This window comes from Triplophysa dalaica, chromosome 9 (assembly GCF_015846415.1).
Source record: "Triplophysa dalaica isolate WHDGS20190420 chromosome 9, ASM1584641v1, whole genome shotgun sequence".
NCBI lineage: Eukaryota > Metazoa > Chordata > Actinopteri > Cypriniformes > Nemacheilidae > Triplophysa > Triplophysa dalaica.
The window spans coordinates 12,928,871-12,945,239 of NC_079550.1; the positions used below are offsets into that span (position 1 = coordinate 12,928,871).

Consider the following 16,369-nt stretch of genomic DNA (forward strand, 5'->3'; position numbering starts at 1 on the left):
GTTTTCCACAGAAAAAAGTCATATTATTTTTTACCAACATAAAGAGGAAAAATTGCTGTCAGAATTCAGATTTTGGTGTGAACTGTACCTTTAAACAAATTGTCGCAGCTGCAAAGTGAAAAGGTTTTCTGAACCACTAAACACACCCGTAAAATTGAATATGAATGGAATATTAACATATTATGAACATATTAAAATGTGAAAATATTAATCATTTAAACATCATCATTGATCTTCTGAAACCTCAGATGTCCAAATTTGATGGTTTTAAGGAAATTGAAATAAACACTCTACCTTATAAATTGCATAATTGAAACATATTTGAAAAACCCAGTCACAAACATAGAAGAAGACTAATAATAATGACTTCTGGCAAAATATAAAAATCACTAAATATGTAGATACAAGGTTTCAGAAAGACAGCAGCGGAATGCAAATAATTAATATTGAGAGAAAAAGACTATTCAAAGAAGCTTATTACGTAAAAGTTACAAATATTACACACATCTGGCAGTAAACGAATTCTAAACAAAAACATACAAATCCTGTTTTCCCGATCGCCCACAGGGCAGCCTGCCTTTCTTGTACAGGAAGTAGAGGAAACTGCCCAGGATGGCGAGCAGGAGGAGGCAGATGATGACAACCGCTATAACGACTCCACTACCACCTTGTGGAACAGAAATTAAATGCAGGTTAGGTTTCGTTCATGGCCTTCAACTTCAGCTTAAGTCTCACACCAAAGGTACTTTGTCACGATTTCTTATACCAGTTACAGCCTTTGATATATCCAGACAGCAAAGTGCATTCTGATGGTGTGACAGGCGTGAATGTAAAAGCAGAGATGATGATGTATGGTGTGACTTTCATAAACATTCATTCGTTCAGTCAAGAAGAATGACTTCTAAAAGGAAATGACTAGAAGGACAGTGTATTGTGTTCTTCTAGCTAAACGTCAAGCTTACACTGTGAAAATGTATTTTGTTGTTTCAACGTAAAGAATTAAGTTACCCAGCTGTCTTAAAATTTGCAACGAAAAAATATTAGTTATTACATGAATTTGATTCAAATTGTTATGTTAACTTACATTTTTGAATTTTTAAAAGTGGGATAAACTAAATATTTTAAGGCAGACGGGAGCCTTAATTTAATTAAATTAAATTAACAAATAAATTTTACAGTGTAGCACCAGCAACCACCAGCCAAGGCCATGAGTTCAATTTCCAAGGATTGCTTGTACAGATCAAAATGTTTACCTTAAATGTACATTAAGTTGCTTTAGATCTTCCAAATGCATTCAAGCTAAGAGCAAAACTAGGTAAATTGAACATACACATATTGCCATCGCTAAGACTCCCCGGTTAAACCATTTCAGTTGAAGGTTAGGAGAAAATGATGGATTTTATACAAGGCAGTCCACATGTGAGGTCTGTGGAAGAGCGTTCATGTGAGCGTGGCGGGTGATGGTGGAGGAAAAGCTGTCAAGCTGGTGTTGGCCTCAGGCCTTGACAAATGACAAAGTGGTAATACAAACCTTGTTGATGTTTTTTGGGTGGAACAGTAATTCCTGTTGCTGAGACAACAAGGGTTTGGGTTACGACAAAGACACATTTAAGTAACATTCATATTTTACCTGGTACCACACAAATTATCTTTCTGTCAGAGAACTCTTTGTTAGTCTCTGTTAGCTGAGTTTTGTTTTGGAACATCATACTGTAGCTGCTCTTGTCGGTGTAAGATGTTGCACATGTTTATTTTCCTCACAACATGTATAAACAGTCTGTGTGATAAGGGCTCTAAGAATAGGTACCAGAAAGGTCACCTGATATCCCAAAGTGTAATGGTCTGGTTTATCTCATATGTGCCCTGATGCCCAACTCTCTGATCCCAGGAGGTCACCGACAGAGTCTGCCAGGCCTCATATGGAGCCTGTATATGTCCTAATGTGAGTCCAGAGACCACAAGAGAGCACTTTCACCATCAGCTGCTGCCTTCTGTTATGGCGTATAACTGTTTGGTGTTCAAACACACTCTCTTTGATCGATGCCTTTGACTGTAGGTCAAACTAGAACACATCGGTGGGTAAAACAGCACTTCAGCCGCTCTGTGAAATGACCGTGTTTATGTCACTTAGAAACGGCTGTCTGTTTTATCTCATGATTGTTCTAAACAGTGTCTCTTCACTACTAAATTGTGTACATTATTCATATTTTGCACACATTTGAACTTCTCATGAACAGTTTCTGCCTAATTTACAACATGTGCGTATGCATCTGAATTCTCAAACTTGCTCCAACGTTGATGAGTTCAGAGCATTTTAAATGACTGGCTGCGCCCCCAAGGTTAGTAATTTGTATAATACTTGCTCCTCTATATTTATTTACCAGGGCTTTTCACAACAACACTTGACCAGAGAGTAGGTTTACCAAAAAAGTAGGTGAAAGAAGGTGAAATCCAAGGTTTTCAGGTCAGAAACAGAATATGTTGAAAACTTTGCCAAAGAAGCCGAAGCACAGGATTTTAACTTTTCTTAGATTTGACCTTAAGTGCATCAAGTTTTCGACCTAGTGAATGAGACGCTGTGTCACTTTATGCAAACTTGAAAGTACATTTTAATATCTAAACAGTTTTGGGTACAAAGTTTAAAGACCGACCTTTCGTGTGGGTAGCTGTCGTAGTCGTAGGTCCTCGGTCAACTGCGTGCAATAAAAGTTTGTGACAAAGATTAACATGTGAAAGTATCAACAACATAAGACAATGTATATTCTTAAGAGTTTATTTTTTATTTTTAAGAGAATTCTGAATTTATCTTACAGGTTGTAACATCACGAGAGGCGCTGGTTATCCCCAACTCATTGAAGGCGGTGCAGTTGGCTGTGAATTCAGAGTCGGCTTTGACAGAGATGATACTGAGAACACCAACGCCCTTCTCGTGGTACTCCACACTCGATTCAGTGAGAGGCTCGCCAGTCTATACAATAGTTTGTCATGGATAATATGATGAGGTTAAAAGTGAAATCCATAAAACTGGGATTCTAACATTGTAACTTGTGTATTTTCAATGGCTAATCTGCAGTTCATGTTTAATGATAGTTCACCCAAAAATGAATAATTTCTTATGAATTCCAAACCTGTATAAATTTCTTTATTTGGATCAACACAGAGAAAGATATTTGGATAAATGTTTGCAACTGACACTTCTGGGGCATCATTGACTATCATAGTAGAAACAATTATTGTATGTGTGTTGAACGCAAAGGAAGATATTTTGAGGAATTTGGGAATGGAAACAGTTCTGTGGAACCTTTGACTACCATTTGACTACCTTTGAACTACTTGTTCCACTATGGTAGTCAGTGGTGCCTCAGAACTGATTGTTGCTAACATTCTTCCAAATATCCTTCTATTTGTTCAGCCAAACAAAGACATGTATACAGGTTTGGAATAACTAGAGACGGAGTAATTCATGACAACATTTTTATATTAGGTGAACAATCCCTTTAAGCAATCAGAAACAGATGCAGAACCATGCAAGCATACCTTTAGGTCATTGAGGTTCCAGGTGATGTTGGGTTTGGGATATCCTTGTGCAAAGCAGGTCAAGTTAACAGAGTGGTCACCCTTATTCCTTGGACTGACAACTATCTCCTCTATGATCTTTGGATTTGCTAAAGTACAAGGATTTAGAGGTTATTAGCCAGTGAAGTACTCACACATCACAGATGTCCACAGAGACTCATACCTCGCACATTGATATGCAAAGACGTCTGTTTCTGTAGCTCAGGCAGGGAAATGACTGTGACTTTACAAAGATACGTCCCCTCTGTGATTGAGGAGGCATTGTGTAACTTTAAAACGTGTCCCTCTGAGACATGTACTCCATCCTGCATGGAAACAGTTAAATAAATACACAAGCCATTTGAGCTATGGAGATTTATACTGTTGAAAAGGTTCTTGATCTTGGTCGGGACTATGAGGAGATCAGGTCTTTATTCCAAATCAATCAACACTGGCGATGATGTTTTACCTTATACCATTCTGTTTGTGTGGACAAAGACGCCAAAGCATTACAGGTTAATGTCAGATCTTCCCCCTGGTCCAGGACGCGCTTCTCTGGTGTCACCACAATTTCATCCAAATCTAAGAAGGTTGGTGTTGTTCAGTAGGATGAAAATAGCTGACTAAACAACAAATACAAAGTGACGTGTTCTTACAGTGTATCATGATATCGATGGAGTCCTCGAACTGCCTGTATGTCTCAAAGTCTAATATTTGACACACATATGTTCCGCTGTCTGAACGCTTGACCTCTTTTAAGACCAGCAACTCATTTTCTGTTGAAACTTCGTTCTGGAATGAACAAACAAGAGCTGTTGTTGAATCCCGATCCCTGCATATTATCCAATGTACACAGGTTAGAGTGAATGAAATATATGTTACCTCGTTCTTATAGAAAGTAAAAATGGGCTGTGGGTTTCCATTTCCCGTACATCCGATCTCCAAAGTGTCACCTTCTTTTAAAAGCTTTTCCGCAGGGTTTGCCCACATTGTTACCTCTGTTGTGGGGTCTGCAATAATGAAATAGAAGGTTAAAACGCTGCGAGGTAAATGTTCGTCAACATAAAACATCATAGACAGCCCATTTTATCAGTTATGTTATACATTAGAAATGAGAAATAAATGTGACCCTGGACAACAAAACCAGTCATTAGTAGAACGGGTACAGGTGTGGAAATAGACAAAAATACATTGTATGTGTCAAAATGATTGTTTTTTTGTTTTATGCCAAAAATCATTGGGATATTAAGTAAGATCATGTTCCATGGTAGAATTTCTGTAAATTTCCTACCATAAATATATCAAAACTTTATTTTTGTGAGTGGATGCAACAAACTTCACACGCTGCTGCCCGCTCATTACCCACTTTTTGGTATCTTTGTAAAGCTTAGAATTTCCACTTTCAGGTTCGTCGACTCTCCAGAACATCATTACAGCGGTAAGGCAATAGAGAGCATTAAAACAAAACTGTTTCTTCTTGGCAACGGCCTTTTAAAGCATCTATGATTACCAAATTTAAAAGCGATTTTCTCAATATTTTGATCCGTACAAACTATACATCAATGGAAATCTTATCTAAACCTCAAATAAATAAATAAATTACCAATAAGTTTTCATGCAGATTTAAGAAAAGTGTCAGAGTAAAGATTGCAGAATTTTTCGATTTTGGGTGAACTATCCTTATAAGAATGTTAATTTTGATTTTGAGGGTTTTTTTACACAGAGAAATGCATTGGGCATTATGAAGCAGGCAGATTATTATCCAAACGTTATACCAGATTTAGGCTGAAAGTATCTTGACTTACAAAAAACTGTAATGTTGATTTTATTGGACTCCATCATTCGTTTTTCACCAGGGGTGAAGTAATTGACCTCACAGTAGAACTCAGCATGCTCATCTTCCCTCACAACCTTTAGATGAAGATCACTGTAGACTGTGAACAAGCCGCTAGGATTCTTCGTCACCCTATCCATGATCTTAACTGAAGAAGAAGTAGAGAGTTTGTTATAGTCCAATACAAATACATTTAAACCACACAATCACATAGAAACAGAATCACATTATAAGTCCTATGTAAAGGTTTTGTTTTTGCATTTACCATCTCTTGAGGACTGGAGAGGGAATGTGCCCCTATACCAAGTGATGTTGGGTCTGGGGTACACATTGTCCACTTTGCAGTCCGCAACCTGAGTAGAAATACAATAATTTTGCCAAATTCATGAAACTTTGATTTCCAAAAAAAGGTTTTGACCTTTACCATTGATAGCTTATCTTCATCAACAGAAATTCCTTTGTCTGTACCAAGAATCGCAGGAATAGATGGCGGATCTAAAGAACAAAGAGGTTTAGAATTAGGTTGCTCAGAATATGATGAAAATAGGGAGGAAGTATTGCTTTCCTCTGCCTCCAGAGTGTCAGGCTTCTTTAAATGCACTCTTTTTAACTTACTAAAGACTTGTAGCTGAGTGTGTCCTTCATCTTCTTCTGCCAAGGTGTTATCCTTCACTTTGCAGATTATCTCAGACTCATCGCTCAGTTGTACTTTATCAATAGTCAGAACGATGCTTCCCAGGGACTGAGTGGAGTTATACGAATGAGTGTAGCTGATCCGCCCTGTGTAGTCCTTGTCATCTATCTCCCAACGTTCACTTTCAATCATGAAAAGTACTTTGCTCCCCTCTCTGCTTGGTAATTTCTGTGCAGAGTAAAACATGCTGATTTTAGGATTATACAGTTAATTGATGAAATTTTGAAGAAATGCCCATGTGTGTGTATACATATACAGCCGTGGAAAATATTAAGATAGCATTTCAAATTTTCATTTAATCAGCATTTCGAGCTGTATTATGGTAATTTTGCTCCAGTGTCTGTTGAATTTCAACAACCCCTAAAGTCATCCAACTGCCATGTGAAAGACTGATAGCATGACAAGACGCATGAAAACTGTGATGAAAATCATGGTTATCACATAAAAAAATATTTTTGAAATGTTCCTAAATAATACTGTTGTATTGCCTAAAAGTGAATAAAAACTTGTTTTCATTGCAGTATTAGAGGTCTGAAAAAATACAGAGCATCTTTTCTGTAATTTTGACCTGTTTCTCCAGTTTTCATTTTCTGCAGATAAAAAAATTGAAACCATATTTCTATTCATATAGTAAATTGAATAGAAATATGAATAGAACAATTGAATAAAAATTAGAAAAACTGAAAATGGTCTCTGGAATTTAATCTCTAATTTTTTACACAGCTCTATATATATATATATATTTATATATATTTATATATATATAAAGACAGCAAAAAGTCTATGATAAATCCCTCTTGGTGTTTTATAAAACAGATGTATGAATAATGTAATCTAATATATTATTAGGAGTTTGTTTTCTACAATTATGCTGTACACCATTGGACACATTTATACTGTACATATGTTCATATTTCTACAACTTACCTTAGACCACGTTATTATCATGGCCTTCTCATTCATACTGTATACACACGGGATGCTGGCCTGGTTGTTTAAAAAAACCTCCACCCTGTCCTCCATGCTCACCTTCACCAAGGCCCATGCTGAAAACACATAAACACACCAGGTTTTTAATGACCTTCTAGATTTTATAATATATTTTGTAGTTGAAATAAAAAGTGTTAGAGAGATCAGTTTGTTCATAATGGCTCACTCTGAAATCCCTCCAACATCTTTCCAAAAAAACAATTTCATACAAAATTCCGGACATTGCGATCAAAATTTGCTAAGCACCTTCAAGGCCCATTACAGGGCATTGGCATGTGCACTTTTGATTGGATGACTTCTGTTCCCAAATCAAATGCCTGATCTAGTGGGAACAAAGCCGAGAGAAGCGCTAGAGGAGATTATGAGTGGAATTCACTCAGCCCACCAGTGTCCACATTAATGTGTAGCATTCCCGAGCATCACGCCTCAAGAGGAAGAAAGACTTGATTGATCAAGGGAATAGTAACCTACTGTTCCAAAGGGACCAGCCAGAAATGAGCTGTTCTCTCCCTTAAAACATCGTATAGCTTCTTGAATCTTGAGAAAATGCAGTAAATCACTGTACCATGTGTCACACTGATTTTTTTCTGTATGTAAAATTGTTGGCAAACATTTTAAACAATGGACTTGCATTTCCGCACCAATGCTTCTAACAGACGTTCAAATATTTTGTAGATAGCCTCCTGGATGTGGTCCTGCTGGCACTACAAAGAAGATAATTGAGTATGAAGAAAGCTTTCACATTACAGAAATCTGATTAGTTTTCACATTTCCTGTGCATTAGCGACATCAGCTGAAGACCGACGCTCTATGTTGTGCCCATCAAACCTCCGGCTTATTCATTCAAGCCAACATATCTCCAAACAGCAAAAATGTAATACTTTAATTCTAATTCTCAAGGCTAATGTGGCATTAAAAAAGGTGGTGTCCTCCTTTTCAGACCAACTGAATTTATCTGTCATAACCAATAAATTATACATCTTAATACAGACTGTATGGTGTTCAGAATGGACCGGAGAACAGATATCAATATATGTATACAATAGAAAATATTTCTGCAATACGAATCTGCATTTGGTCTCCCAGCTTGAACAAACTACAAATGCTTAAAAACTCTCTAAAATAAGTAAACCAGACCAGGGTGGGGCTCCAGGTAAGACAAAAAACTAACATTTTTATCAGGAAATTGACCTGCAAGTAATGTAACTCTCAGTTAACTATGCACCATGGTTTACTCCAGAACTAAGACAAATGAAGGTCAAGGGTCGTGGTTTAGAGGGACTATCAATAAGTCTGGACTCACAGTGCACAAGGAGACAAGGTTGCTCTCTCCTTGGAAAAAAAAAGAACACTATGGTAGTTTAATGGAGTCTGGTGTAGGGAAAATGAAATCTCTACTTTCTGTTCAGGGTAGTGAAACTGGCTAAGTACAGAAAAGACGCACGCCCTGCCCCTGACAAGCAGTAACAGTCCAGTCATCCCCGGATACCAGGTTTTAGCCCAGATTGGCTTCGTTCCATCCGCACAGCGAGACAGAATGAACCATTTACGTCATCAGACTATTCCTCTAGTTTAAATTGAGCAGCGAGTCTACATAACTGAGATGTACACATCACGCGCACTCATGGAAAATTATGTTGACTAAATTTGGCCGATATCTGATAATATCATAAAGTGCCAAACGCATTTCATTTTCAGCCGCAAACGCTGCTTCTCCCGCCAAAGACACAGCGCATATAAAGACCTGCAGACACCAAGAGCAGGTAAATAAATGGACACTTTTACTGTAACGGTTTTTACATTCCATTCCATTCTCTACCGCTTATCCGAACTACCTCGGGTCACGGGGAGCCTGCGCCTATCTCAGGAGTCATCGGGCATCAAGACAGGATACACCCTGGATGGAGTGCCAACCCATTGCAGGGCACACACACTCACTCATTCACTCACATCCTACGGACAATTTTTTACTGTAACGGTTAAGTAAACAAATTAATAAAGTATTTTTAGCTGTCAGTCAATTTACTGTTTGCTATATAGGTTTGTGACGAATTATAAAACGCCATGTATCTACATTTAGCATTAATGATATTAATAATATCAATAGCATTAATAATCAGCATGTTAAGAGCATTTCATAATGAATCATGTTTTAATAAGAGATTATTATGAATCAGTTCTAGTATGAATGGCTTGGAAAGGCTACTTCCCTGATAGCACGCATACATCTGATGTCTGCATTTTTATTTGCTAGACATCTGGCAGATGCTTCTTGCTCATCTGCCCTACATCTTTGAGACGTATGCTGTCAGAAAGACCTTTAGAAGATGTCTGTAAGATGTGTATGATTTGGAATGGATGTACAACACCTCTTTCTAAGATGTTTAGCAGATGTTTTCCAGATCTCCAGATCTTTACGAGACATCTTAAAGATGTACCTGTGCTGTCTGGGTACTCCTGCTCATGATAAATTCATTTCAGTTGTTACATTTTGTTGTCCCTAGTTAAATATTAAAATAGGCCACAAGGACTTTGCTTGAGCAACAGAGCCTACAATCTGTGGGTATCAGAATATAAAATAAATGGTCTGATAAAACAGTAGATGTTCAAAAAAAATATATTGTCCGGACCGCCGCCACGAAGAAAATATAAAGACCGTCACCGCACTAAAGCCGTGAAAATAGGGGAAACACTGTATTGTTTATTGTTATTTTGTGTAAGCTAATGCATTAATAATGCTGACGAATCGAACTTTATTGTTACCTAATTAAATATTAAATAAAAAAAATAAGGAACATATGGTGTGCTGAAATATCCTGACCACCACAACAAAAAATCTACAGACAATTAAAAGTCCACAGGTTTTTGCCAGATATCAAAGCATGAACCATGCTGAAAATCAAAACAAGCCTTAATAATAGTTTAAGTGATTCCGATGTCACTCTTTCTAAATAAGAAAAAGGGAACAAGAATGGCCAAAAAAGGAAGAGAGCCTCCAAAATGTGCTGAATAAGGCTGAATGCCTGGTGTGGAGTCTGAAATTATAACAAATTTACTGTCATAGCACCTAAACAGATTAAAAATATACACTGGCAAAACTTTTCTGAAGCTCATTGCCTGCTTTTCAAAAAGTCTGATTGCTAAAGGCATACATACTTTCCAACAAAGCGGTGAGACATACTGTATCTCATTTGTGTCCAATGCCATGCAGCTGTGTCGTTTCTTAACCAACACACACACACACACAAAATGAAATACCAACAGATCAAAGAGAAAGGCAGAGGCTCAAATTAAGGGTGCAATTTTTCCTCATACAATGGGGGTCATTTGGAAACACAGCCTACACTGAATGGACAGCTGCTGGCTGGAGATATCATTTGTATGAATGAATGCAACACAATAATTATACTTATTGTACACATTTTGTTTTGTACACAGGTTAAAACATAGTAACTAGATTACTTTGCATGGCCTAATTTAATGAATCAGTGTATTTGGTAACATGAACATTTGGCAGACATCTTTATGCAACTTGATGAGAGTATTTAAGGTTTCATTCTGTCGTGCTCTCTCTGGGAGTTGAACGGCATGACTTTTCCACTGCTATCTTGGTGCTTTACTATTAAAAAGTTTCTTTTTTACCTTGTTATCATATTCTAATAAACATTTTAAACTCAGAGGATCAATGAAAATGTGCTTCCTAATTACAAAAACTCTCTTACAAACATGTACATAATATGTGTTCTCTGCTGAAATGACAACAGAACCCTGACCATAGAAAATATGTTGGATTTAATAGTTATAATGGTAATTGTACTGGTTTTAATGGAAACTAATAATGGTGTCTCTACTGGTATGTCATGGATTATTGGTGGGGTGTAAAGGGCTGGTTATACTCGACTGGGTGCGCGCGCCAAATATGACGTCGTCGCGGAGTTCACTTTGGGTGAGTGCGAGCTCATTTCGCGTGGCGGCGTGCACAACATTTTTTGTGACTCGACGAACAGTTCGCGCAGCGCCACAGTCAACATGAAAGCTTTGAAGAGATTTTGGCTGAACATTTACGCCTGTACAGACATCTTTAATCATCAGTGTGTCTGTTTTATATTGTATTCAGAATAAAACTATATTTATAAACATTGCTCTTTTGAACTGTTCTTAGATCTTCTCATTATATATAAAACATAAAGACATCCAATGGGTTAATCTAAGCCTATGTACATTTAGCAGTCCCTAACCAACAATATGCAGAAATGCGTCTGCATTATGCACAGAAATGAACAAAAAGTTTGATATAAAAATTTATTAAATCAACAAACAATAGTTTGAAATGCATCTCCCCGTCCAGCACATACATCTGCTTAACAAGAGCGATGTATTCCACATCTTCACCTTTTGTGGCATGCAGTGGGTGAACATGCCATCTCCGTTTTAGCCCTTTTTTTGATAGTAGCAACAACACAAAATCTCCTACGTTTCCTTGTCGAGCAGATGCTCGCAAGACGCCATTCTGAATGATCTGACCTAATTCCGGTAAAATTCCTACTTTTCTTCTACTTCCTGCGGATTTACAGAACGATTTTGTTTGTGCGCCCCCTGTCGTTACAAAGAATATCTCAACGGCGAACGCATCAAGTTTGGGGAGTTGCGCGTGCGGACAGCGGAGGCTTGCGAAGCGGAGCCAGGCTCGTGTATAAACAGGCCTTTATCTGGCAGATTAATACTATTGGAATAAAGCCCAAAACAAACAGGAATTTTGTAATGGCTAAAAAAAGAGCTAATGGTTCATAGTGATATTTTAATAGAAACCAGAGATTCTATGATGGCTTCTACTGGGATTCAATTGTTTTTTTCCTGCCGTGTTGAGACACTAACGCTCAATGGAATCTTTGAACTCAGTTTGATCTTTACCAGCTCAGTTAGGTATGACAAGCATTGTGTCACTCAGAAATATACCGTTTAAGGATTGAGTTATGACCACACAAACATACCTAATGGCATTTGAAGCCAGCCAAACTCCAAAAAATTCATAACTTGAAATACCCCAAAGGAATAAGTATGACTCTGAATCATTCTCACTCTCTATACGATCCATGGCCTTGAAAAAAAAACACAATTTTTAGTTTTAGTGCAACCATAATCTTAATGAATATGCCAATGCTGTTGTACATATGTGGGTAAGTACTGAATCCACCATCTCAATTATCGAATGGCTTCATTTATACAACATTCATGGACTTACAGTATAAATAAACACTAAGGCCCTGGTGTATAAGCTACCACATACAAAATGACATCTAATGGTTGAACAGTCAAAACAGTCAAACAGACGTTTGTTTAATAACTATCCCGCACAAATTGTTTTTATTAGGGTTGTTTATTTGGCCTTACAGATCATGGAATGTGCGACTTGTATTCAGCTAGTTTAGAGATTCTGCTGCCAAGGGAGATGAATTGTGTTTGGGACAACACAGGAGAATTATTGTACCTACAGCAGGCACTTCATGAAGGTTAATGTCCATTGAGCTTGCTGGCACGACCTACTTCATCTCATCTAAGAATAACAGCACTGTATCAGGTGTTTGACATTAGTATGAAAAAAATCCAGTGAGGTTACATGCAATGGCCAAAGACAAAACATACACATTCGTTACTTAAAACAGAAAACATGTTCAGAAAACAAGTGCTCTTTTGCTTTCTAAGCGAAAGATTTTTTTGGTATTAAAAGTCCAGTGTATGAAATTTAGCGCCATCTAGCACTTATGTTGCAAATTGCAGCCGAAGGCTCACTCCACCCCTCTTTTTTCGAAACACTACGGTGGTTGACACGGCACTAAGATCTTGTCACGTTTTTGCTTTTTTGCCGAAGGAGATAACATATTTACCAAATGCACTCTGTAGAGCAGTTTGTCCATTTATGGCTACTGTAGAAACAACATGATGAATTGCATGTTATGGGACCTGTGGTGTATGTATGTAGATAGAAAAAATACATAACGCTTCATTATTTAAGTTCTTTGTACACAATGAAGACATAGTTACGTATATTATTTTATACTGCATTTCTGTCAACAGATGCTTCAAAAGTTAACAATCATTTGCATATAATTTGTACCAATTTGTATTTCATTTAAATTTGCACTAGAATTAGAGACTACTTTCAATTTTGCATTCTGTTTATAACAATTACAATGCAAATCGAAACATGACCATGGCGAATGTAAATCTATTCTGACCATTTGTTAAAAATAGTCCAGCCGTCACAAGTATCACAGTCAGACCTCTGACATCTACCCAGCTTTCTCCATTAACACATACTGATGTGATGTCAGTCTTCTCTTCCATCAGTTCACCGGACAGCAGGTGGGCAGTGAAGATCAGGGTTTCGTCCCATTAAAGCCTAAGTGTCCTGCACTTCTCTGCATCCCTACTAATTACTGCCCTGACCCAAGCCTCGAACTTTCTCTTTAAAAGGCTTTAATGGCTTCTGAATGGAGTTCCTGTACTTTAGAATATAGGCTAGTGAATGACACAGACAAACTGTTGGCAAGACTTAAGAAGAGAAGTCTGAGATACATGCCAATACTGGATACATTACACAGTCTTTCATGCTATCTCAAGAAAGGATCTTTCAAAGCAGCTTAATGGCATTGTGAGGACATAATCGCTATTTAGAATCTTGAAGTCTTACAATGAAAAAGTGCAAATATACTGTTTCCTCACAAGCAGTGGAAGAGTTTAAAGGTGGAGTGTTTGATTTGGAAAGTTGCTTACTTTAGCCTGCTAGAAATTATAATCCCACCCTCTATACTATTCGCCCTCCAAAGCCACGTCTCCTCCAAACACATGAATGAATTTTGTAAATCCACGTAACGAATTACAAACTAAATCCACTAAATTCTTCTCGAAGCATTAACATACCTGTCCAAAAGAAAGAGAGCAATCATGGTATCGTCTTTCAGACCCTTTGCCTGCCACAGCTGTCTCCATCATGTAAAAGTTGAACCAATGTTACTTCAAGTTTTTCATTTTTCATGATTCAGACGATTTTTCGTCAATGCTTTAAAAAAGACTTTTGTTTTGTAGATTTAATTGTTAAGTTCGATGTCTGAATGAACGAGGTGCGCAGGGGTATGCAAAATACATTGGTTGAAAATGTATACATGACCAGTCACAGCGTTCGGAACAGAACAACGTTTTTTGGTCCTACGCCTTTCACAGACGATATATAATTATACAAATATTAATTGATCAATAAACTTCTTGATTGCTATCAAGATGTAAAGAGATTGCCAGCCAGCATGACAAAAATTGTTTCTGGACAGAATCACTTATCCTGCCTTTAAATTTGACAATGTTTTATTATTACTCTCAAGAGGAGAGCTAATACATACAGAGACAGCTGTTAAACTCTCTCACACACTTCCAGTCACATACACTAGTGACCTACAGACCGGCCCGATGACAAGTTAGCATGTTACCCCCAAGCTTTTGACTTTACGGTCTGCTTGCAAACATAAAAAACACAGCCATCATAACAAATATGGGCTGCATCTCTGGAGCGTATATTAACAATGATCTCTGTGGACCCCTCCCCACGCCTCCTCCCATGAGCCCCCACTTCCCCTCCATCTCTTTTTCCCACGTCTGATGCAAACCATCTCCGTGGGTCTACTGCATGTTTAAGGGAAGCAAAAATAGCTGCCGATTTCTGGAGTATGGGAACAACCAGCGGGACATTATTTATGCTTCCTTAATTGTGATGTCAGAGAGTTCCATGACTGCCCCTGAGAAGTATGTAACATGCGATGATGATCTCTCATTGGTGCAACAGATCTCTAAAGATAGCCAGTAACTCTGGAAGCAATTGCTGCCGCCAGCGTGATGGAGCACCGGAGTGCAGCTCATTCCTTTTTTGGTGCACTCGAAAGTGGCATGAAGCAAGTGTGCCAAATGACCCACATCTACCATGTGAAATCATTTTACTTTCTACATAATATAAAAGATAAAATATCAGTAATTGACTGAGTAAGGTCATGTCTGTCATGAAACTGACAGTAACAGAACCCAAGTGCAGACAGCTCTTCAACAAAAGACATTTATTTAACATGCAAAACAGAACTCAAAATCCCTTGAGGGGAAAACAAGAACAAAATAGTTCAACATAACAAAACTCAAGACTTAAAACATAACTTAACTTAGCAAAAAACATTTTCATCATGACAGGACAGGGATAAAGACAAACGAACCAGCACAGGACAGCAAACACAAGCGCATTAAATAGGAGAGGAACTAAATAGGCATAAGGAGGGCAACAGGTGAAGGGCATAAACTGATAATGGGATAATGAATAAGGAAACAAGAGGGGGGGGGGCTAAGACAAAACACATGGGGCTGTCATGCTGTCAAAGATTAAGATAACCTTTGGTATTTTTGTACAAAATAATAAAATGTAGAGTCAAAAAATCACTCATTTTAATATTTAAAATCTTAAACTTCAGTATTAATAACAAAACTTGAATACTGAATGTTATACTTTATTTATTATAAACTTCCATCATGTTTTTAGCCCCTAATAATGACCCCTTTGATGCTACTAATCGCATTATTTGATATTTAGACTTAACCCTAGATTTCACGAAGAGGGTCATACATGGGATGCTTGATTCAACACATAAAACAAAATGTGTAGGTCAAACATCCTTTAATCTTCAATCAGTGGAATGCATAGATTCTGTGAAAGTCAAATGTTTCAAAAGCCAGAATAATCTAAACAGAAGATCATAGCAAACATTTCACAGCAATGTGCCCAAGTTATTCATAACAGAGTCCTATCATCATAAAACATTTAATAATTACTCATCTTAAAACTACAGTATGAATCCTGTTAAAGTTCCAGTGTACGCAATTTAGCGGCATCTAGTGGTGAGGTTGTGAAGCACTTCGTTGCCTGACACAAAAAAATGTCGTCACGTTTTCGCTGAAGGAGATAATGTATTTATGAAAAGCGCTCTGTGTAGCAGTTTTGCTTGAGAAACAACATGGAGAATTTCATGCACTGAAAATGTGCACGAATGTTCGAATATTCGATCCGCAATATTTATTCGAAAATTAAAAATAGTATTTTTCATAAGAATAAAAGCTGCATCACCACAGGGTTAGAATATTCTTATCTTATTTAACGCTTCTTCAATTCATCTGTAATGACTTTATAATAAACAGAAAATATAAAAAGTAATTTGTATATTTTCCTAAATCTTTGTTCAGTCAAATCGCAAGCTAATTTAAATATTTTA

At 37.4% G+C, this 16,369-nt stretch overlaps 1 protein-coding gene across 2 annotated transcripts in view; it reads right to left on the minus strand.

Annotated features, from left to right (window-relative positions):
• mcamb (melanoma cell adhesion molecule b) overlaps positions 1-16,369 on the minus strand; it is a 28,224-nt gene that overhangs the window by 1,755 nt on the left and 10,100 nt on the right. Inside the window, exons 2-15 of one of the 2 annotated variants that reach the window (XM_056757539.1) lie at positions 7,011-7,129; positions 6,005-6,251; positions 5,814-5,884; positions 5,655-5,742; positions 5,361-5,537; positions 4,438-4,565; positions 4,212-4,347; positions 4,025-4,137; positions 3,740-3,881; positions 3,538-3,665; positions 2,812-2,968; positions 2,652-2,693; positions 1,532-1,570; positions 541-667 (exon numbers count right to left, since the gene is read on the minus strand). In XM_056757539.1, the coding sequence (XP_056613517.1) occupies positions 541-667; positions 1,532-1,570; positions 2,652-2,693; positions 2,812-2,968; positions 3,538-3,665; positions 3,740-3,881; positions 4,025-4,137; positions 4,212-4,347; positions 4,438-4,565; positions 5,361-5,537; positions 5,655-5,742; positions 5,814-5,884; positions 6,005-6,251; positions 7,011-7,129 (1,714 nt within the window). The remainder of the gene's footprint in view (positions 1-540; positions 668-1,531; positions 1,571-2,651; positions 2,694-2,811; positions 2,969-3,537; positions 3,666-3,739; positions 3,882-4,024; positions 4,138-4,211; positions 4,348-4,437; positions 4,566-5,360; positions 5,538-5,654; positions 5,743-5,813; positions 5,885-6,004; positions 6,252-7,010; positions 7,130-16,369) is intronic. The other variant, XM_056757540.1, reaches the window with a different exon arrangement.